The sequence below is a fragment of the Chanodichthys erythropterus genome, chromosome 13 (assembly GCF_024489055.1).
Source record: "Chanodichthys erythropterus isolate Z2021 chromosome 13, ASM2448905v1, whole genome shotgun sequence".
Lineage (NCBI taxonomy): Eukaryota > Metazoa > Chordata > Actinopteri > Cypriniformes > Xenocyprididae > Chanodichthys > Chanodichthys erythropterus.
Window position 1 is genome coordinate 29,299,082 of NC_090233.1, and position 22,768 is coordinate 29,321,849.

General features: G+C 37.3%; 1 protein-coding gene across 4 annotated transcripts in view; it reads left to right on the forward strand.

The window, feature by feature from the left end:
- Nucleotides 1–22,768, forward strand: part of eeig1b (estrogen-induced osteoclastogenesis regulator 1b) — a 37,419-nt gene continuing 14,651 nt past the window's right edge. For 2 of the 4 annotated variants that reach the window (XM_067407056.1, XM_067407057.1), the window contains exons 1-4: nt 1–411; nt 656–702; nt 791–1,084; nt 18,941–19,042. In XM_067407056.1, coding sequence (XP_067263157.1) covers nt 939–1,084; nt 18,941–19,042 — 248 coding nt within the window. In that variant the 5' untranslated portion in view covers nt 1–411; nt 656–702; nt 791–938. The remainder of the gene's footprint in view (nt 412–655; nt 703–790; nt 1,085–18,940; nt 19,043–22,768) is intronic. The other 2 variants (XM_067407058.1, XM_067407060.1) reach the window with 2 other exon arrangements.

The window sequence follows — 22,768 nt, forward strand, 5'->3', positions numbered from 1 at the left end:
ATTGATGAATTATGGTATTATTGATGAATCTACAAAGCCAGCATCATAACCTACATAATGGCAAAGCTTAACAACGCGTCTGAAATCAACATGTCTTGCGTTTTGTTGGCGTTATAGCGAAGTCGAAGTACTGTTGCGCTCTTGTGGCTGTAACGTGAGTTTCTGTGAACTGTTGAGGAGCTGGCTGTATTTAGGGAACTCCACGCGTCCATAGAGGCGGCGCTTATTGGAGTTCACTAAAGAGCCAAAGACAGTTTCAGCCCGGAGAGTCATTCTGCTTTTGACTCAAAGCTAAACAGTTGATTTCGATACGATTTACATCTGGTTAGTAGTTATATTATGGGTCGTTTTTTAAAATCGTTCCGTCCAGTGATTTTTGTCCTGGCTTCCATATGAAAACTGCTCATCGACGTAAGTATTTAACTGTCTCTATTCAGATTTTCACTTACGACATTGAAAACTACAGGCGGTAACTTACTTGCGATTAAAGGGAGAAAAGATGATGGTCATTTCGCCAAATATTGTCAGTAGCTCTTAAAGAGCATTTTCCTTGATTATGTGAATGGTGCCAGTGGAGTCCCAGGGACCTTTACACCTGGATATAATGGATCTCTTCAAGGTAACTAACTCTCCAGGGAATGTGTTTGCTTTTCAGCAAAGACCGTAGCCTTCCCACAGTGCTGCCCCTGTATTGGTTTTAAGGTAAGTTATGATGTAGTTTCTAATGTTAATTGGTCTTGTGTCTGTCTGAGAAGTCTAGGGTTGATTTTCCCTTGTTTTATACCCCCAGGTTCCTCTGGACAGCTTCAGTCCCCTCAGAGATGCTGAGCCAAAGCACACACATTGAGAAGGACTTCCAAGCACCAGATTAAAAGAAACACATCTCCCTGTATTCATCTACCTCTGTCTTCAAACACCCAAAGTTCAGTCTTAAAAGAATGGCTTTTTTAATAAAAAAGAAGAAGTTTAAGTTTCAGATACACTTCACCCTGGAGGAGCTCACGGCTGTGCCGTTTGTGAACGGGATGCTTTTCTGCAAAATCAGACTGTTGGATGGTGGAGACTTTTCCATTTCTTCATCCAGGTAAGATCTGGGATTCTCTCTGACTGTATTGGGCCTAACACAAAAGTTTCCACAAAATGGGTCACCATGGTTTCTGCCAAATAAAATAGTTGCTAGGGCAGTAAAACTGTGTTAACTTTTTATGAGACTCTACAGTTATAAAAAAATAATCATTTTATTTTGGTTTAAACTGTGCCTAACATGGAACGATTGTTAATGAATGATTATCTTTCGAAAACAGCCTTGAGATAGATGGAAGGACATTAATGTTGTATATTATTCTAGATTCTGCTGTTGTCTTTGGTGTAGTTTTCATGAAGAACACTTGTTCAGACCCTGGGTTTTTACTCGGCCCACGCTGCAGCTCTGAACAATTTTTGAGTCTATTTACAATGCACTTAGAAGACCACACAGGTTGCTTTGGGGGTCTCTTGAACAGGTCTCACATCAAAAGACATTTTTAAGGGTCAGGGTCAAAACACTACGCCATTCTTTACCCAGGTAAAGGATTTGCTCTTTTAATCATTGCCTGAATTGTGCAATCACGTCAATTTTCATGATTTCGTTTGCTTGTGACTAATTCTAAACACATTCCTGCACTTTGACTGTGGTTTCAGATGATAGCACACAGATGTCAGTTGTATGGTTTATAAATAGAGGCTTAAGCCCTTAGTAGGGTAAACTCAGCCTAATTAGAACAATTAAAGGTGCATTAGTAGATCTGTAAATTAGTAGTAAATGAGTGAATCAGCAGTATGATAGTATGATTCCAATATGTGAATTCCATAAAGACTCTTGCATTAATCTTGCACCAGTTGTGTTTAATGCATTGTTTCATCACTTTAAAATGTTTTACCCTATTTTGGATTCAAAACAGTTTTGCAGCAATCTGATATAGATATGTCACAATTTGAGATAATTGATATATACACACACACACACACACACACACACACACACACACACACACACACACACACACATATATATATATATATATATATATATATATATATAGATAGATAGATAGATAGATAGATAGATAGATAGATAGATACATTTTTATTCAGCAAGGATGCATTAAGTTGATGAAAAGTGACTGTAAAGACTTTACATTATATTCATCAAATAATCCTCAAAAAATGTATTGCGAACCACCTTCCGCCCCCCTAGCAACGGCCCAGAGAGCACGAGAAACAGTAACTCTAGAGGCCAAAATTGTGTCAGTCTGTTTGAAGTTCTCTTGTGTTGTGAAGTTGTTTTTAGTGGCATATGACTGGGGGTGGTATATTGTGTGGGCGCATTGACTTGCTTGCGGTGCCAGGCACAGTGAGTGCTCTCGTTCTAGTGCACTGAGATGCCCTCCGCATTCATTCTGCACAATGCCTTGTGTATCTGATGTAAGGAGGCAGAAGAGGGTTATGTCATGAATGTCCCAACACCATCATTCCTCAGATGGACTGATACAGAGATTAGATTGGCTAAATAGTAGGAACAGAGTGTGTGGTAATCTCTAGAGAGAGAAATTGAAAAAAGAAAAAAAAAACAAGACGGGGACATTGATAGGACGTGGAATGCAAGATGGATTGAGGAGTAATGCACGAAGGAGAAAAAGAGGGTGAGAGAGAGAGAAAGTGAAAAACAGGACAGAGACATCAGTGATAGTCCAAACAGAGAGCCGTTTGTCTGACTAAGCCACGGTCCTGTTTCCCTCTGCCCTCCTCCCCTCACTCATTCTTTTCTTTCACTCTCTCACGTTTCTTCATCCTTCTGTCCTCTTTATCAGTGTGGATTGAGTTCATAGAGTGCTTGATTGACAGGAGTAAGCTCTCAGAGTGATGACAGACCAATAGCAGTAGTATCAATGTGGAAAATCTCGCCAGTTTAATCTGATCTCAGACTCGTTCATCAGCTTTTCCACCGTTCAGGTTTGCATTTGAAATGGACGAAATCAGATCAATGTGATGATAAAAAATCCTGGTGTGGATGAAATCATTAGTTTCCAGAGGTGTCCTGGCTTGCTGAGCTGACAGAGGGCAGTGAAGCTTGAAGGAAGAGAGGGTGCTGATAAGCTTGCTTTTTAATGGTTGGTCTGCATAGAGCCGGGCACATGCAGTTAAAATTCTCATTAAGACATTCACAGTCATGATACGTTAAATACATCAACTTATGCAAACCATTATCACTGCATTTGGCTGGCTTTTTTTAGTGCTTCCTGTTTGTGATTGGTACCTGAACCTTAAAAGACCTTGTTGAAAGATTCTAGTCTGATTCATCTTGTTGCAGACTTTCATAAGGTGTATCATTACTGTGGTAGAGGTTATACAGCAGCAGTGGTTGCTAAGGAAACTGTTGTGCGAGTCTGTGTGTGTCTATGTGTGTGTGCTCTAGTCTGTCCATTGATGTGAGTTTTTGATGAAATTGCTCTGTAATTGTAATCATTACAGGGATGCTCATCTCTCTTCCTTCCTGTTCTGTTCCTCTGTTTCCATAGATGATAAATACTCAAGCAGCCATGCGCATTTGATTATTCAAAGGTTTATTTCTGCACAAGAATTAAAGGGTAAGTTCACCCAAAAATGAAAATGATCCCATAATCTACTCACCCTCAAGCCATCCTAGGTGTATATGACTTTCTTCTTTCAGTCAAACACAGAGTTATCAGAGTTATATTAAAAAACATTTGGGCTCTTCCAAGCTTTATAATGGGAGTGAAGAGTAACTGAGATTTTGAAGCCCAAAAAAGCACATCCATCCATCATAAAAGTAATCCATATGGCTGCAGGGGGTTAATAAAGGCCTACTGAAGTGAAACAATGCATTTTATATCCATATATAATATCCATATATATAACTTTATAGACTATAATCACTAGCTTCTGGTAACGTCCGCCTGTGCATTTATGAGAGAGTCGAATTCCGGTATATGATGTAGGAGTAGCATAAGCTTAGGTGAGAGTAGACGCCTCTCGCAGTTCAAACAAATAGGGCTGGGCAACAAACTCAAGCACCTCTGTATTTCTCTTTAAAAATTCTCATTTTAGACATCTAATTAGAGCTTCCACGTTCGTCAGTACGTCATGCATCAGGTCAAAGTTGACTCTTCCACCGGAATCGACTCACATAGTTCTAGTTTATAAAGTTATAAATATGGATATTTTCTTACACTTCACTTCAGAAGGCCTTTATTAACCCCCTGGAGCCATATGGATTACTTTTATGATGGACGGATGTGCTTTTTTCAGCTTCAAAATCACGGTTATTATTCACTCCCATTATAAAGCTTGGAAGAGCCAGAATATTTTTTTAATATAACTCTGATTGTGTTTGACTGAAAGAAGAAATTCATACACCTAGGATGGATTGAGGGTAAGTAAATTATGGGATAATTTTTGGATGAACTAACCCTTTAAAGCCCATTCCCACCAAAGACAATAACTATAAAGTTTTAAAGGTGCCTTAGAGCCAGTTTTTACAAGATGTAATACGAGTCCTAGGTGTCCCCTGAATGTGTCTGTGAAGTTTCAGCTCAAAATACCCCATAGATTTGTTTTAATTAATTTTTTTTAACTGCCTATTTTGGGGCATCATTAACTATGCACCGATTCAGGCTGCGGCCCCTTTAAATCGCGCGCTCCCTTTCCCCCGAGCTCCCGACTATAATACAGTGCATTTACAAAGTTCACACAGCTAATATAACCCTCAAATGGATCGTTACAAGATGTTCGTCATGCATGCTGTATGCATGTGTCGGTCACGTGAGTATAGTATTTATTTGGATGTTTACATTTGATTCTGAATGAGTTTGAGGTTGTGCTCTGTGGCTAAAGCTAACATTACACACTGTTGGAGAGATTTATAAAGAATGAAGTTGTGTTTATGAATTATACAGACTGCAAGTGTTTAAAAATGAAAATAGCGACGACTCTTGTCTCTGTGAATACAGTAAGAAACGATGGTAACTTTAACCACATTTAACAGTACATTAGCAACATGCTAACGAAACATTTAGAAAGACAATTTACAAATATCACTAAAAATATCATGTAATCATGGATCATGTCAGTTATTATTGCTCCATCTGCCATTTTTCGCTATTGTTCTTGCTTGCTTATCTAGTCTGATGATCCAGCTGTGCACAGATCCAGACGTTAATACTGGCTGCCCTTGTGTAATGCCTTGAACATAAGCTGGCATATGCAAATATTGGGGGCGTACATATTAATGATCCCGACTGTTACGTAACAGTCAGTGTTATGTTTAGATTCACCTGTTTTTCGGAGGTCTTTTAAACAAATAAGATTTATATAAGAAGGGGGAAACAATGGGGTTTGAGACTCACTGTATGTCATTTCCATGTACTGAACTCTTGTTATTCAACTATGCCAAGGTAAATTAAATTTGTGATTCTAGGGCACCTTTAATAATCATTTTAAATCTGTGCGTCCTATAGACCATTCAGTTAGAGATTTTTGGGATTATTGTCAGTGGCCAATAGGGCTGGGTATTGACACAAATTTCACTGGTTGATTTGATTTGTGCTGCATAATACACAAGGATGAACCACATTGATTCTCGCATGTCAGGCGAACATGCTTGAGCTTCCGTTTACCAAAACTGATGTGTGAGTTGATGATGTTTATATGTGAATAAAAGCCTAAATTAAATCTGTTTATTATATAAAGCAATCACGTCTGGACTAAACTGCTTAATTCATATGGATTAGATTTACGATCTCTTTATGAACTTTTTGAAGTGTCAAAATGGTAGTCGGGTCAAGAACTGTCTCTCATTTACTCATGGATTCATGAGTCTGTGGGCATATTGTGGGAAAATATGGAATAAAGGGGAAGAGTTTCACAAAGAAGTAGGTTAAATGTAATAAATGCAGCCTTGGTAAGCACAAAAGACTTCTATAAAAAACATTTTAAAAATCTTAGCGACTCCAAACTTTTGTATAGCTACCTATATATGACCTTATTGTGTTCTTACCTGACTTAAGCTCAAGTTTTTACATTAAACGTGATTACTATATTATATCCAGTTTTAATGCCCCAGTTGAAGCAATGCGTGTTTGTGCAATTTTTGTTGTTTAGGTGCATAGTGGTGGGATTTTTTACTTATCAAAACTGTGCCCTGGCAAGAAAAAGGTTGGGAAACACTGGTCCTGATATTATCTTTGATCACTGTAAAATCTTTATCGTTGACCACTACTTTATAAAAATGTTTTTTTTTCATATATTTAATCTTTTGGTACGGATTGACGTGCTTAAATGAACAAAGAGAAAGCTAAAGAAAGAAAGAGGATCCAGTTTCTCTGCTCAGTGTGTTATTGGGACCATGTCGGCTTTGACAAATCGAGCAGAACCTCATTCTTTAGATTCCACTGGAAGAGTTACACCCCGAAAGAGCATGCTAATGAAAAATGTGAGATTATGAAAGCAAATCATTCTCTTTTTCATTGCTTAGAACCCATTCATGTGCATTCATGGCTGTTTGTCTTTAGTGTCTTAGCAACAGGGTATCAAACGAAACCTTTGAGAATGTGGCACTTTAGGTATACAGCACACACAAACACACATCCACAATGGCTGCAATGCCATTGCACCTTTAAAGGAATAGTTCACCCAAAAATGAAAATTTGATGTTTATCTGCTTATCCCCAGCACATCCAAGATGTAGGTGACTTTGTTTCTTCAGTTTCTCCAACCGCTGCCGTCTGTCAGTCAAATAATGGGAGTGAATGGGAACTTGGAACAATGAGAGTTGAAAAACCTTGCATAGACAAATCCAAATTAAACCCTGCGGCTCGTGACGACACATTGATGTCCTAAGACACGAAACGATCGGTTTGTGCGAGAAACCGAACAGTATATAATTTTTTACCTCTAATACACTACTATGTCCAACTGCGTTCAGCATTCTCTTAGTGAGGTCTGATCGTGCTCTGACAACGACAGTGATGTCTAGCACTCATTGAAGTATACGCGCGAGACATTACTGCCGTTGTCAGAGCACGATCAGACATCACTAAGCAAGTGCTGAACGCAGTTGAACATAGTAGTGTATTAGAGGTAAAAAATTATATAAATACTGTTCGGTTTCTCGCACAAACCGATCATTTATTGTCTTAGGACATCAATGTGTCGTCATGAGCCGCAGGGTTTGATTTGGATTTGTCTATGCAAGGTTTTTCGACTCTTATTGATCCAAGTTCCCATTCACTCCCATTATTCGGCTGACGGACGGCAACGGTTGGAGATAGACAGAGGATTTTAGGCTGTAATTCGTTAATGGTGCTTTTATTATTAGTGTTTGTAACTGATAAGTCTTTCACTGGCTGTTTTTATCTTATACACTCTCAGAGACACATTAATGTCAGTATTATATTTCTACCATATATTATATGTCTTATCTGAGACTCCAGATGCAGTCGATTCATATACATAGGGCATAATGTTAATGAGGTACTTATCTCTCTCCCACAATGCACCACAAAAACAGCACATTATGTCTGCAGTCTACAGGTTCATGCTCAGTAGTTTGTTGTGTCTGTTTTGCATTACAATCATGAATGGGGGTTTTTCCCACCTGCTTGTCCTATTTTCTCTTTTCATGGACATAAAGTGGTCCTGTATCGGGGTGTCTCAGAGTTCAGAAGTTCTTCTGGTCACTATACACTATACACACCATAAGGTTGCTAGTTCAGTTCCTGGCCGGCAACAAGCAGGCAGAGGAACAAGGGTCTTATCCCGCACAGGCCGCCGTGTTATTGGGCTACAATGGCTCAATGAGATTAGCAGCTGAGACTCAGTGGTGCACCTGCTCTCAGCGGGGACAGACTGAGGCTTCTAAACTGCCTCCTGTAAACACTTCAGGAAACAGATTGCTGTGAACCAAACAGATGTAGGTAAACAGTTGGGGTGTCTTAAAACTGGACATGGCACTGTCTGCCCTCCTTTAGACATCAGCTACTGTTTTACAGAGATCCTTTCATCAGTTATTAGTGGTGCTTGCTTTTATACGTCTAAACTTTAGCACGTAACTCATCCTTTATCTTATCAGCTATTAAATTATATTTGAAACTGTGTATTTTGTCAAGGAGAAATGTGCTTATACTTTTCAAAGCAATCGGTCTTACAATTTTCACTTGGCAGATGATGAAGCTGGTAAAAAAAAAAAAAATCCCTTCAATTTGCATTGAGTAATGTTTACATGCACAACAATATGCTGATAACTATCAAAAACCTGCTTATTCTAAAAATGAAAGAATACCGGTGGGATATTAAATGTACTGTACTGTACTGTAAAAGCAAAATGCAATGGCAGAGCTCTGCCAGTCTCTAACAGAAACATCCCCACTTCTCTTTTCATGTTTTAAGATAGGATAAGATGACTGTATTAGTACCACAAAGTTATTTTTTGTTACAGTTGCAACACTAAACGTTCCTGTAGCTCAAACAGTAGAGCAGTTAGCAACAGCAAGACCATGAGTTTGATTTACAGCGACTGCATTACATAAATGTATTTATGTAATGCAAGTCACATTGGATAAAAATGTCAGCCAAAAGCGTAAATGTAAAAGTGCAAAAAATGTATACACTACTGTTGAATGGTTTGTGGTATGTTACCTCATTACAATTTAAAAGAACTGTTTTGTTTTTTAAAATTCACCCCCCCCCCAAAAAAAATTAATTTCTCACCCTCATGTCTTTCTAAACCCGTAAGACTTTCGTTCATCTTCGAAACACTAAACTGCTTAATTCATATGGATTAGTTTTACAATCTCTTTATGAACTTTTTAAAGCATCAAATTGGAAGCTGGGGCAAAACTATCTCTCATTTACTCATGGATTCATGAGTCTGTGGGCATAATATTGTGGGAAAATATGGAATAAAGGGGAAAACGGAAAAAAAGTGAGCACCATCTGTAAGTGAGTTTCACACAGAAGTAGGTTAAATGTAGTCCTGGGGGAACAGAAGGGTGGAGGGACAGAGGGAATGAGGACAAGCTTTACTTCACAAAACATGACTGGCCATTTTGCTTCTGTTACAAGAAATGGTTTTAGATGAAGTTTATATTGTTGCAGTACTATACAGATCTGTTCAAGTATGTTTTTAAGTTAAGCTCTCACAGCTTTTTCACAGCTGTGTCTCATGCTTCCTGGTTTTGCATAGTCACAGGTTCCAGGGGTCAAAGTTCAGTTGCCGGATGTGTAGCAGGGTTTCACAGACAACATAGCTAGGAATGTCCACTTGATTTACCTCTCTCCCCTTTACATGTTCCTCCGGTTCTCACAGCACTATATGCAAACACTCCAGTGCAGACGACAGTGTTTCTTGCAGCTTTAATGAACACATCTCCTCCACCTCAAATCTTCAGTCAGCCTGTTTAAAATGTTTCTCAAAATGGTGTAGACTAAGCTGTATTATCAAGTACAAGTAACAGACGTTATCTCTGGCGTATGTCCACACCTGTTACAGTTACCATATTTAAATTACAAGCCTTGATATTGAATAGCCTACTATTATGAAAATATAGCCACACCAACCGTTTTTTTTTTGTAAGCTTAGGGCAAAACATGTACAATACATACAGTCCTGAACAGGACGAAATATGATATTGTTACCATTCTGGTGATTCTAGTACATTCTTTGTTCATTTCAGCGTCAGACTCTTTATATCAGTGTACTTTCATGGCCATTTTGTTGCAGTGCAGTCTGGGACTAATACTGTCTGATAGATTTGGGTTATATTAAATGAACATGTGCTTTGTTATGCTTGCACCATCAAAACACAGCACTGGCATCTGGATACTTCATTACATACACCAAAACTAAGTCAAAGCCTTTGTTCAGGGAGAGCCTACCGCAGAAAAAAGAAAACTCCTCTGATGAATAATGACTGACATTAAACTGGCTGCAATGTTCCACCAGTACTTTATTATTTCAGTTTCTGTTGGCATAAATTACCCATTTGAACATTCAAGAGAAGGAATTACTTTGTGACTTTGCACCCTGCTGCCCTTACATTTTGTTCTTCATTCAAATTGTAGTCTGTTTAGACTTGTCTTTTCTCTCCCTCCAACCATGTTTTTTGTGGTTTTGCCTCTGCACGTTAAGAGGCTAATCACTGTGCTTTATCTTCTACTCACTCTTCAATCCCATTCCTGTCCACTTCAGATGCATTTGCTGTCATACACACCATATGCACTCTGATTGCAATCTCAGAGCAGTAAATCTGTTGTGCCTCTCAGAATTTGGACTCTGCATTTAAAGACAAGCTTGGAGAGCTTGTGAGATCAAAGGTCAAATTCTTTTTAAGGCATAAAATTGGCTACTGATCTTTAGTGGTGAATTTATCCCAGCCCCCTTCCTCAAGTACTGCATCGGATAAAAGATATATATTATTATTTTCCCCCCATTATGAAGTATATCTGAGTGAAACAGTTTATGTACAACAGGACTCAAATTTGTCCATTGGAAATTGATCGGATTGGATTGGGATGATGCCTTTGGCAAGGGAGAGGGAAGTTAATGTAGCACATAAATAAAAAATAAATAATCGTGCACAAATGAATAGTTTATAATAAACTGTCAATTTTGATTTCATTGCGACTTTAATCAATTAGTGCATTAGTAGAGTATACATGGAGTATATTACAATGGCAGTATGTGGAAATGTAATTGGTCATCAACACCTTGGTTAGAGATTATATATGTAATGTTACAAATCTTTAATTTCTCCTAGCCTTTCATGTGTAAATGTCAAGCATATCCTCGCACACACAAGCCTAACTGTGTTCCTCAACACACACAGAATTGTAAATTTGTAAAAGATTTGTAAATTTCTGTAATTTATTGATGCATTTAGCCCATTGGCTACATGGAGAACTTTATTTTTAGAGTATTGGTAAGTATAGTCTTGCCTGTTTTATGGAGAATGCCTGACACAGAAAAGACGAGCTGCTGAAATAAGGAAAACACAACTGGCATTCCTCAATTCCTATAGGGTTAAAACCACTTATATTTAATGCTATACTATACATTACATGTCCAGCATATTAAAATTAAATCTCTCTACTAATTTAATTTAATTTACAAATCATCTCTCTGAGGTCATTTTATACCACTTGACATGAGTTTACACTCTAAACAGGCTCACATTAACAACCGGCAGAAGAATTATTTGCTTGATCAGTAACAACAACAATGCCTTCTGACTTACAAAAAGCCCCACAATTTCCCAGAACTATTAAGGGTAGCTGGGAATAATCAACCAGTGACTTAAAGTACAAATGGTTTGTATCTGTCAATCGCACAGCAGTATTCTTCTGGAAGCTGTGTCAGGCCGTCGACAGTACTGCTTCTCCAACCACAAACACGTGAAGGAAAGAAGGGAAGGGAAAATTGGCCTATATAGGGTGATGGCAATAAAATGTGACTAACATCAGGAGACACTGTACATGCTGGTCTGCCTGGGTGCTATAAAAATCAGGAGTTGATTTAAAAGAGTTTTAGATATTTCAGTTTAGTCTGTGGTATTTTGTCTTGAGCATTTTTTTCCCGTCAGTTTTGATGACTTTGTTTTCGGTTGATCTTATATTTGTTTTTTGTTTTTTTTGTGACAAGAGCTCCCACGGCAGGAGCAATTCATATTGTTTGGCTGTTCACACAACCGTTATTGGCAGTATATCATCCTCATAAAGAGTGAGCTGGGTTTTCTCATCTGCATCGGTCTGTGTTTCTGGCTCTTCGCTGAGGGTCTGGCCCGTCCCATGCGTCCTGATCCATTCCAGTGGAATGAGAGATAATTAAATTCGGAGAGAGCCTGGAGCCTATGAGAGCAATTCTCCATGTCCTCCATGTTCTCCATTCTCCATCCCGAAAGAGCATTGTTAAATTGATTTCTTAAGTGTTTAATCATGCTTTTTAAAGCTAATTGGTGTCTCTATCTGTGTCACCAAACCTCCTCCACATCAACCATTTCAATAACTCTGACCTTCTGAATGCTTTCAATCAGTAATCAATTAAAGTGGGGTTTTGTTGGCAAGTGTAGTCCACAGGGTCCACTTAGAGCATTGAAGAGGCTCTGATTTCAAAACCCAATGATTAGGGCATCTGTTCCAGAGAGATTTGAACAGTGAATCACTGCACACGGGTGGTTATGTGTGTAAAGTGCATGTAGGACTGGTCTCCAGCTATTCTTGTGCCTTTTATGCAACAGCTAACAATGATAGTGTCCCCAGCTGGTATTTGCATACCTTATCAGGAGGAAAAGAGCCAGGTTATGATCCAATGTTCAGTGTGTAAGTGTCTTTTTGGCTATTTCTGTGGTTGTGTGTCTATGGATTTCTGTGGTATGTAGGGCTTCCACTGACTAAAGATTTTCCTAGTCGACTCTTTGTCATTCATTTAAGCCATTAGTCGATTAGTTGGTGGAAAACGTGTTTGTCCACATTGTTGAGGAGAAGTGAGCTCTGTGTCTTGCTCACAATGAAGCAGGCCTTTGAGAAGATGGACTCCGATGGCGGTTTAGCTTCCACGTTCTGCATGAACACTTGGATATGTGTCTAATATTAGTGCACATTTATCTAGGTTTACGTTAGAGCGACGGTCAAGTAAATTGGCTAACGTTAGACTACTACTTACATGTTTTAAATAATAAGTCATGTTTGAGGTTGCACATGACCTTTTCCCACAGTTCCTACAGTTCCCACAGTACTTTGGATTTTCTGCCCAACATATTTCCCGCATGGACCAGCCATGACTTTGTGACTTTGCCAATTTCTGTGGAGCTTTTTTTTTCTACTGACTTAATTTAAAATTTAGTCAACCAAGCCTTTTCTCATCGACTAACGTTTAGTCGACTATTAGGGCGAAGCCCTAGTAGTCTGTTGATGTAGTGAGATCACTGACAGACAGTGACTGCAGCGACAACAGGCACTTTGTCACATTTTGTTGGATCAGTGTTACCTCTGTTGCCGTTGGTCAGTGCCTTTGCTTGTTTGTCAGGTCCTGGTATGTCTGAGAAGTGACAAACTGTAATCTGTTGATGGTCCACATTAGTCGGTATAGTGTGAATTGGTTCCAAAATTTGCATGCAGATATTGGTTGTTCCAAAAACTTAATGTGAATATAAATAATTTTAGCCAAGTTCTAAGGAGGCATCACATCTATCTGTCACAGAATGCACTGAGAAAATGAGGTGAGAGAAACGTCTTTAAACAAATGTATCAATAAAAATAGTTCCATGTAACTACAAATTAAAGGGTTAGTTCACCTAAAAATGAAAATAATGTCATTTATTGCTCACCCTCATGTCGTTCTACACCCGTAAGACTTTCGTTCATCTTCAGAACACAAATTAAGATATTTTTGATTAAATCCGATGGCTCAGCGAGGCCTGCATAGACAGCAATGTCACTTCCTCTCTCAAGATCCATAAAGGTACTAAAAACATATTTAAATCACTTCATGTGAGTTCAGTGGTTCTATCTTAATATTATAAAGCAACGAGAATATTTTTTGTGCGGCAAAAAAAAAAACGACTTTTTTTTTTATATCTAGTGATGGCCGATTTCAAAACACTGCTTTAGAGCGTTATGAACCTTTTGAGTCGAATCATGATTCGGACCACGTATCAAACTGCAAACTGCTGAAATCACGTGACTTTTGGTCTCCGATCCACTGATTTGATTCGTAAAGCTCCGAAGCTTCAAGAAGCAGTGTTATGAAATCGGCCATCACTAGATATTGTTAAAAAGTCATTATTTAGTTTTTTTGGTGCACAAAAAAATATTCTCATCCCTTTTATAATATTAAGGTAGAACAAATGTACTCACATGAACTGATTTAAATATGTTTTTAGTACCTTTATGGATCTTGAGAGAGGAAGTACCATTGCTCTCAATAGAGGCCTTCCTGAGCCATCGGATTTAATCAAAAATATCTTAATTTGTGTTCTGAACGAAGTTCTTTGAGGCGTAGAACGACATGAGGGTGAGTAATAAATGGCATTATTTTCATTTTTGAGTGAACTAACCCTTTAATTATTTTACCCAATGTTTGTGCATCATGTTCTTTTATGTTTAATAGAGTATCAGCTGTTAGTTTAGCAACATGCTCATTAAAGTCACAAGTCACCATGAAATGTGAAATTGATGGTTCTTACTTTTTATGAAATGTTGCAGTTTATTATAAATTATTCATTTATGTACTTTAAAAAAAAAAAAAAAAAATTAATGTGCCCATTTAATCTTTAATTGTGTTGCTTTCCACATCACTGAATTAGAAGGCAGTAGGCAGCTCACTAAGGTTTTGGACCAGAGCCTCTGTCCCCATCATCTTCTCCATCATCTTCTCCAAGGCTAATTTTAATGAAAGCTGTCAACAGCTACTTAACATGCATTTGTTTTTGGAGGTTGATTACATACAATTTTTGTGACGTGTTTTAGTATACTTGAGTATAGTTTTTACTCTGTGTTCAGGTCCAAGGTTTAGCCACTGATTAATTAAAGTCATATTAGTTTTGCCTTTCACATGTTTAATTAAATTCCTGAGACCCTTGATTCAGTTGAGCAGCCCTGGTAACAGTAATCCTGAGCACACTTGAGGTTTTTTTTTTTTTTTTTTGGAATTGGTTCTGAGATGACAGAAGGCTAATAAAGTTCAATGCAAAAGTAAGTTCAGCTGTTTGCATTAATGTATTCACATTTGCTCTCCATAAACGTCCACAAACTGCTTTCTTTTTCACCTCAATGTGAATGGACTGTTTATCAAATTCATGATGGATTTGAGTTCCACCCACGCAGCCACAATAAATTCTCCATTGGCAGAGAATTTGGCAGATCGATCTATCTATATGGTACAATCTTTGCACCCTCAGGCAGGTCAATTAATCCTCCTCCATTTTTGTGTGACTAAAGGCTTATACTTTAGTTAGAACTTGTTTAAGATCACTGGGCCTCCAGAAAGAGTAGATAAGTTTTAAACCTCCTAAACCTCAAATGGTATTGAATGGCAGCATTGAGAGAGAAGTTACTGGTAGCTGTGTGTCACTGCCTGGACCTGTGAGATGTCAACATCACAGGAATCTCTGAGGGCTGGATTGCATTACAAAATCACCATTCAATTCTTGGCCCCCATCTCCTACCGCAATTACACCCTAATCTCAGCAATGAGAGCTTGTTACATAATACAATAAAAAAGCAGATCCCTCTGTGTGACTAAATCAGTAGATTTATTTAATATTGTTTGTGTGTGGGGGTCCAGGTAAAACTTTTTGGTTACCAAATGCCCCCATACGGATAGAAAAAAAATGATTTTTTTTTTACCTTGATATTACTGTTGTTACTGTATTTTTGATCAAATAAATTCAACCTTGGTGAGCATACGAGACTTTCAAAAAACTTACAGATCCTATTGAAATGGAACTATCTGAAAGGAGGTTAGGTTTCATAAACATAGTTTGTGATTTTAATCCCATCCTAATCAAAAAAGGCACAAGTGTAGAATTATGGAGAAAATTACCTACTATTTTCAGTTAACTCAAAGTGCTTCTGAGAAATCTGATCCTGTTGGATATACAGTTTTTGTTTTTTTTTCCTAAACAGTAGTGTTCTTCATTTATTTTTACCTTTGTCAAAATAAAAGCAAAAGCTTCGGAGTAAAATAACATTTGGCAGTTGAAGTACTGTTGCCATCTGACATAGAAATCAAAATCAGTTGTATAGTCTGTACTGAAAATGTAGTAGCAGCAGCATCAGATTCTCTCTTTAATCAGTTCCTTACCTCGGTTTTATACATAGTATTATAATAAACATAAAATTATGTTTTGTTTCACTAAGTTTCATGACACATCTTATAATCACATGACCTTCCGTAATGCCCACATCCAGACAATTCCACCTTACAGCACTCCCACCTAGTACAACATGTTTCTGATCCAGATGTTTGTGTGGATCTACAGGAGAATGGGTTCAACACCAGTCCTGGATTAACTGTCTGTCTAAACAGATGGGCTCAGATTAATTCTTGGGTTGGAATTTAGGCTACAGTTGAGTCTGCTGAAAGGGCACAACCAATGATACACATTATTCAGATGAATTTGAAAAACTGTCCCTGTGTTAACTTCAAAGGGCAAAGATGTAAAGACATCAGGGAGATTTCAGAACAATCTCAGTTTAAAAAGCTGCTGTCACCAGATTGGAATGTGATCGCACTCAATCAAAAGTGTTTCATTTCTTCTGCGCTATAGTCTTCGTTTAAAACTAATGCAACAACATAGACAATCTTCTGGCTCAGCAGAGTGTTTGTAGAGGGAGTTGAAAAGTTGCAATGTTTGCAAGGAATGATCTTAGCATAGCAGTCTTTGCTCTGGAAGAAGATTGATGCTCTTGCTGGAACATCTGGAATGCTGTTATTGTGTTTACGCCAAGACGATGTCATACCTCAACCTTACACACAATTAGAGGTTTATAGGCCAGCTGCAAAAGTCCCCTTAAGTCATTTTACATTTACACATACACAACAGTTCAGAAGTTTTTGGTCAGTAAATTATGAATAATGTTACAAAAATACTTCAAATAAATGATGTTCTTCTGAACTTTAATCAAAAAATCCTTAAGAAAAAATGTATCATGTTTCCAGAAATATTAATAAGCAGCTTGACTATTTTCAACATTGAGAATAATAAGAAATGTTTCTTGAGCACCAAGTCACCATATTAGAATAATTTCTGAAGACTGGAGTAATGGCTGCTGTAAGTTCAGCTTTGCCATCACAGGAATAAATTTTACTGTCATTTTAAAGGGGTCATGAAATGGAATTTCAATACTGCAAGTTTCATACCTCAAAGCTAATTCTCCAGTTTAAAATACAAATTTTTGTTTTCCACCCTTTTGAAATGCCAGGATTTGAAATTTGGAGAATTGTGACATGACGATTTTCCTTTATACACCCCTTAACATGTAAATCAAGCAGGTGTGCTCATATCTGTGCATCAGTTACAAGAGCGAGACGGCTGTGAGATGTCAAGAAAGAACGTCTAAACTTGTTCTGTCCTTGGATGTGGACAAACTGCACTTCCAAACTGGTCATACTCTTCCAAAAGAACAAAGTATTAGAAATGCATGGCTGAATTTTATTTTTAATGAAGTGCCTGATCAATTAAACTACAAGGTTTTCGTCTGTTCGTGTCATTTCACACCAGAATTATTTATTCTCAACATGTCCTTGAAGGAAATGCCATTAATAGACGTAATAGACGTTATGCCAGCATTTAATGCTATTAAGAGACAAAGTGCATGAGTGCTGCTAATCAAATCCGTACATACATGGATTAACAACGTTTTCTTGAGATAAATATTAATATATTGTGTGAAGAAAACGTAGTCAATTTGAATATATATACCGGTGCAGTTTATGCAATACGTATATTTGCGATTAAGTTCACAGAAGTGGGCATTTTACTTGCGATTCAGAAGATGTAACACCCTTGAAATGTTGTGTTCTTTACAGAGAGTAAAAATGAGGATGGAAAATTATCATTTTTACAAATATTTTAACATGAACAACTTTAAATCATAAGCTAACCTCTAGAAACATAATATAAATATCTGAAAATGCATTTCATGACCCCATTAATTGTAATATTATTTCACAATACTGTTTTATTCTGTTTTTATTTTATTTTTGGTTAAATGTAGTCTTGAGAATAAGATACTTAAAATTCTTACAGATTCCTCACATTTCAACAGTAGTGTTTAATAAAAAAAAAAAAAAAATCTTTTTATCCAATATTCCAACTTTTTTTCTTTTTTTCTTTTTTTCAAGGAGTAACCTAAGGTCTGTCAAAATGACATTCCAGTAAACACAATTTTTGTTTATTTTATTCTGTGGTGCTTTAATTGCAATTTTTTTTTTTTTTTTTTAAAGATTTTACTCCCTCTATGGGTCGTATTTGGCCCACAGGCCGTTTGTTTGCACAGCAGATCTAGATGCTCCACTAAGCTAATGAGCTCTGCAGGGTGATGAAATATAGATATCAGCCACTCCAGTGCCTCACATCGCTTTCTCTCTTGAGTTTTTCAACATGATGGAGAGAACATGAATAATTCATTAGGCTTGATAATCTTGAGTCGGTCACATTTTAAGATGCAGCACGTGTACCGTATCCCACGTGCTGCCACAAAACACAGTTTTTGGAATGCTGCACTCAATTTTCAGTGGCAATGAACCACAGTCGCCGCTAATAAAGCAAGTACTAGGGTCTTGTCGACCTGCGGGCAGACAATTTAACATAAAAACAAAAACAGACACATCAAGGGCCTGTAAAATGTTTTTCACCTCATTAAATCTCAAGTCATGTCCTAATCAAGTGAGAAGAAATGTAATGTTTTCCTTGTGAAATCTCATTGGTCCATATTCCAGCTCCCCAATACATTAAACTCAGCATGAAATGTAGGTTACGATAGTCTTTTTCTCACTATGTGTGACCGTATCAGCTTGTCACATTGCTCTTAGAAATACACTCAGTCTCATTACCCAGAGCTCTGTGCTTCCATATATGGAGAGTGTGTGATCATATCTCTCAATACATCTTTTGTGCTCAATATAGACCCTATGGTGATCTCACCTTGCAAATGATCACCACACATCCACGTCACATCCATTGTTTTGTTCAGCAGCCAACATGACCTCAGTGCAACTTAATAACGTGTATATTATCTTGTTTATTTTTCCTTCACATTGTTCTCATCCCATATGCTTTGTTATTTTTCACCCATTCTAATATAGGTGTGTATCTGTATTTTGTGGATGCATGTGAGCGTACATGTGCATGTGACTGACTCATATTTTCATTCCTCTCTCCAGCTTGATTCCCTCCTTCGTCATTCCTGTTCTCCCCGATCCAGATGAGGAATGCATCTGCTACCTCTCTGATCTCTGTTACAGATTTTACACAGATGTGCCTGAGTATGAATGTCCTTTTACATGTAGTTAAAGGGGACATATCATGGAAAGCAGGATTCTTCTTGCTCTTTTGATATAGAAGTGTTCAAGTTTTGCAAGTGAACACAAAAGCATTGGGAATAATATAATTTTTTCTCCATCACCATGTCTTTTAGGGGCTTTGTAGATTGCCCATGTTGACATATCAACATAAACATAAAGAGGTTAACCAGTCTTAAGAGTTCATTTACATATTAACATTTTTAACTTAAAGTTGCAGTAGCAAAAACAGCCTGTTTAATTCTATGGGTCAGAGAGAGGGTGGGAAGACATAATGATGACGGTCTTGCTGCCAAAAACTTTCACTAACATTATAATTGGACTTCAGGGAAACACAAAATGTAGAAACTGTAGATGGATCTTTAACCTCTCCTTTATAAGTGTACAAAATCCCAGTGTTTACTGAATAATGATGCACAAAAGTACATGTTTTCAAAACCATCTTGCCAGAATGACTAATCGACCAATCCTCCTTAAGGGAGCCTTGTATAATTTTTGGGTTTCAGGTTCACCTAACACAAATCAGATGCGTGTCTTGGGGGGGAGCTTTGATGTGTTCAAAAACAGTTTAAAAAATGTTGCGTGTTAAAAAATGCAAAACCTGTTACATGACACGCTGTAATACGCTGTGAGCTATTATTTACATTGTTTACATTTTATGTGCTCTTCACATGCAGGTGCCTTTGACTTCCTCTGTCATGTCTCGTCATGTCAACAGTGAGCCTGTTTGCACCTGTCTGCATGCTTTGAAGTTTTTTTACAAGTTTAAAATTCAAGAGAGGCTGAAAAAAAAGCAGAGAGACAGAGGTGTGTGTTTGCACTGTTTCTGTTTGCTTTAAGTTAAATGTTCTCATTGGCACTCACACGAGTGAGCTTTAGTGTAATCAGCTATCCCTCATGAGCGACAGAGGAACCAGAAGTCCAGGTTATGTAAGAATGACTCTTCCTGTAGTGACACAGCACACCTGTGGGAAGGGCCTTACATAACAGTGGAGGCTAACTGTACGTTTAGTGTGTGTGTGTGTGTGTGTGAGAGAAAAAGAGGGAGCAAATAAAGATTATTCTGAAGAGAGATGCAGGGGATTCTGTTAAAACGACTTTCTCTTGAAGACTTGGTTTCACTACTTTACAGCTGCATAACTCACAAGTCATATAGTGTTTTTATATTTGTGCAGAAATGTACACCCCTCCATTTAAAAATTTGGGCTTGGTAAGATTTCGTAATGTTTTGAAAGAGATCTCTTAATACTCACTAAGGCTACATTTATTTGATAAATAAAAATACAGTAAAACAGTAGTATTGTGAAATATTATTACAGTTTAAAATATCTTTTCTATTTTAATTTCAAATGTAATTTATTCTTATGCAGCTGTTTTTCATCATTACTCCAGTCCTCAGTGTCAAAAGATCCTTCTTAAATCATTCTAATATTTAGCTCAAGTCATGTAATTTCCTTTCTAGAGTTAATTCCACATGTCCACAAGTGGGACAAAGAATATTTTGTTTGTGCATGTTCCATATTTTGCAGTTATATATAGTGATTTATGAATTTTTATGATGTGTTAGGATCCAAAGTAGCACCTTAAAGCTAAAGGGATCAAAACTACTGATCAACAGTGTTATTTTTGCTTTCTCTTTCTTTCTGTTTACTCTGTCAAGGTCAGTTTAAAAATTGCACAGCCCTGCCTTTTTAAATACCTCGTCATAATCAGATGACAAACCCATAACTTGCCTAGTTTAACACTTTCCCGGCCAGTTTGCTGCAATTTGCACCTTTTAGTTACACAAGCAAAAGTGGTTGAAAATAGCAAAAATCTGTACTAATGCCCGGTTCAGACTACATGATTTTGCCCCGATTTTGCCACAATCTGCTTGACATAGGATGTCGTGGGGATTCATAAATGACAAAAGGCTTCGGGACGTCATTTCATCTTGTGTAGTGTCATAGTGTATGTAATGTTATGAATATGAAGTTACATTGGTAGTGAGCATTAAAATCCACAAAATGTCTCTAGAAAGCCCATAGAAAGATGTAGAGGAACCGCAAGTGTGTGACTTAAAAGATCTTCGTATGAAATAAAAGCCATGAAACCAGACCCTCTGATGACACTGATGATTTCACATCTTCATAACAAGAGCAACCTAATCTTTGTTTTTGCATTGAGATGTGAGTCCAGAGAGGACCCATCCTTGTTTATTAATCTCTAATGAGGTCCATGAGGGTTTACACTCTAATGAGCTTGCTAACTTTTCATTACAATTACGACCAAGGAGGCTCACATAATTAGATCTTATTATGGCAGTTATCAAACATTAAATAAAGTCAGTTGTTAATCATTATACCACACTCTCACATGTCCCAGATATTGTGGAGACCAGATATTTTATCAGCATTGAGTTGTGTGTGTGTGTATACGTATATATTTGGACAGTCCCACTGGAGCATCCAAGGGTTCACTGCCGACCTCAAGGGCACACAAATATTCCTTCATGTGGTTCATTCCTACCAGTTGTGATGCTTAACCACTTTGTCACGCCATCCATCCCTTTATGTTTTAATACAGCAATAGTGTATCAGTGGCTGGCTAATTTCTTTAATTTCTTTTTTCATGTATGTCAATGATAAAAAGAAATTGCTTCATGAAAAAGTACATACTTTGTCACCTAATTGTGAAAGAATGGAAGTTTAATCAGCTTTGCTCACGTCACAGATGTCAGTTAAGGTAGTTTTTACAGTAATGTTAAATGTTAACCGTTAAATGATTTCATTGTGGCACAAGTGACTTAGCAGACATTTATTGCTTGCCAGGTTACTCATACAACAGATGATCTTTCCCATCTGATGTGTGGTTAGTGACAACAGCTTTGTAGTGGCTCTTTTGAGCAGGACTGTTAGAGCTGTGTGTGTGTGTGTGTGTGTGTGTGTGTGTGTGTGTGTGGTTGGATCCATGTGGAACCTAAGCTCCAATCTGCATTTGTTCTGTGAATCAGGGGTGTTCTGAGTCATGCTGAGTAATTATCATCCGAGAATATCTGGGGCACTTTACAGTCCTTATCTGTGTCTGTTGGTTCATGTATGTGACAGTGAGTGAGTACTGTCATGTAATCATTCATGTAATCAGTGGCTGTGTTTTGCCCTATGTAGATGGACCCCATGCAGAGACGATTGTTTCTTTATCCGTCTTCTGTTTGATGTTCACTGGGGTTATGTGCCTTTCAGAACTGAATTAAGAATACCTTTTAAATTCTAACTTGGTTTGATTTGAAGCTGTTTTTTATTTTATTTTATTTTATTATTTAATGTTATATATATATATAATATAATATAATATAATATAATATAATATAATATAATATAATATAATATAATATAATATAATATAATATAATATTATATAATATTATATAATATAATATTATATATATATATATATATATATAATATGAATTAATTTATGTGCTTAATGAATAGGACAACCATCATAGTCCTTTTGTTTAGTAGTAACCTTTTATTTTATATAGTTTTCAAAGCTTAGCAGTTTCAAGGTCTGACTGTGTAATTTATGTTGAAGAACAGAATGTTTTCAGGTAATAATAACCACTGACATTGTTACTTATACATTTTAAACTGCTTTTCTAAAAACCCATTAGGAATTCCAGAGGAAGCCCACAGCCTTCTGAATTGTCCT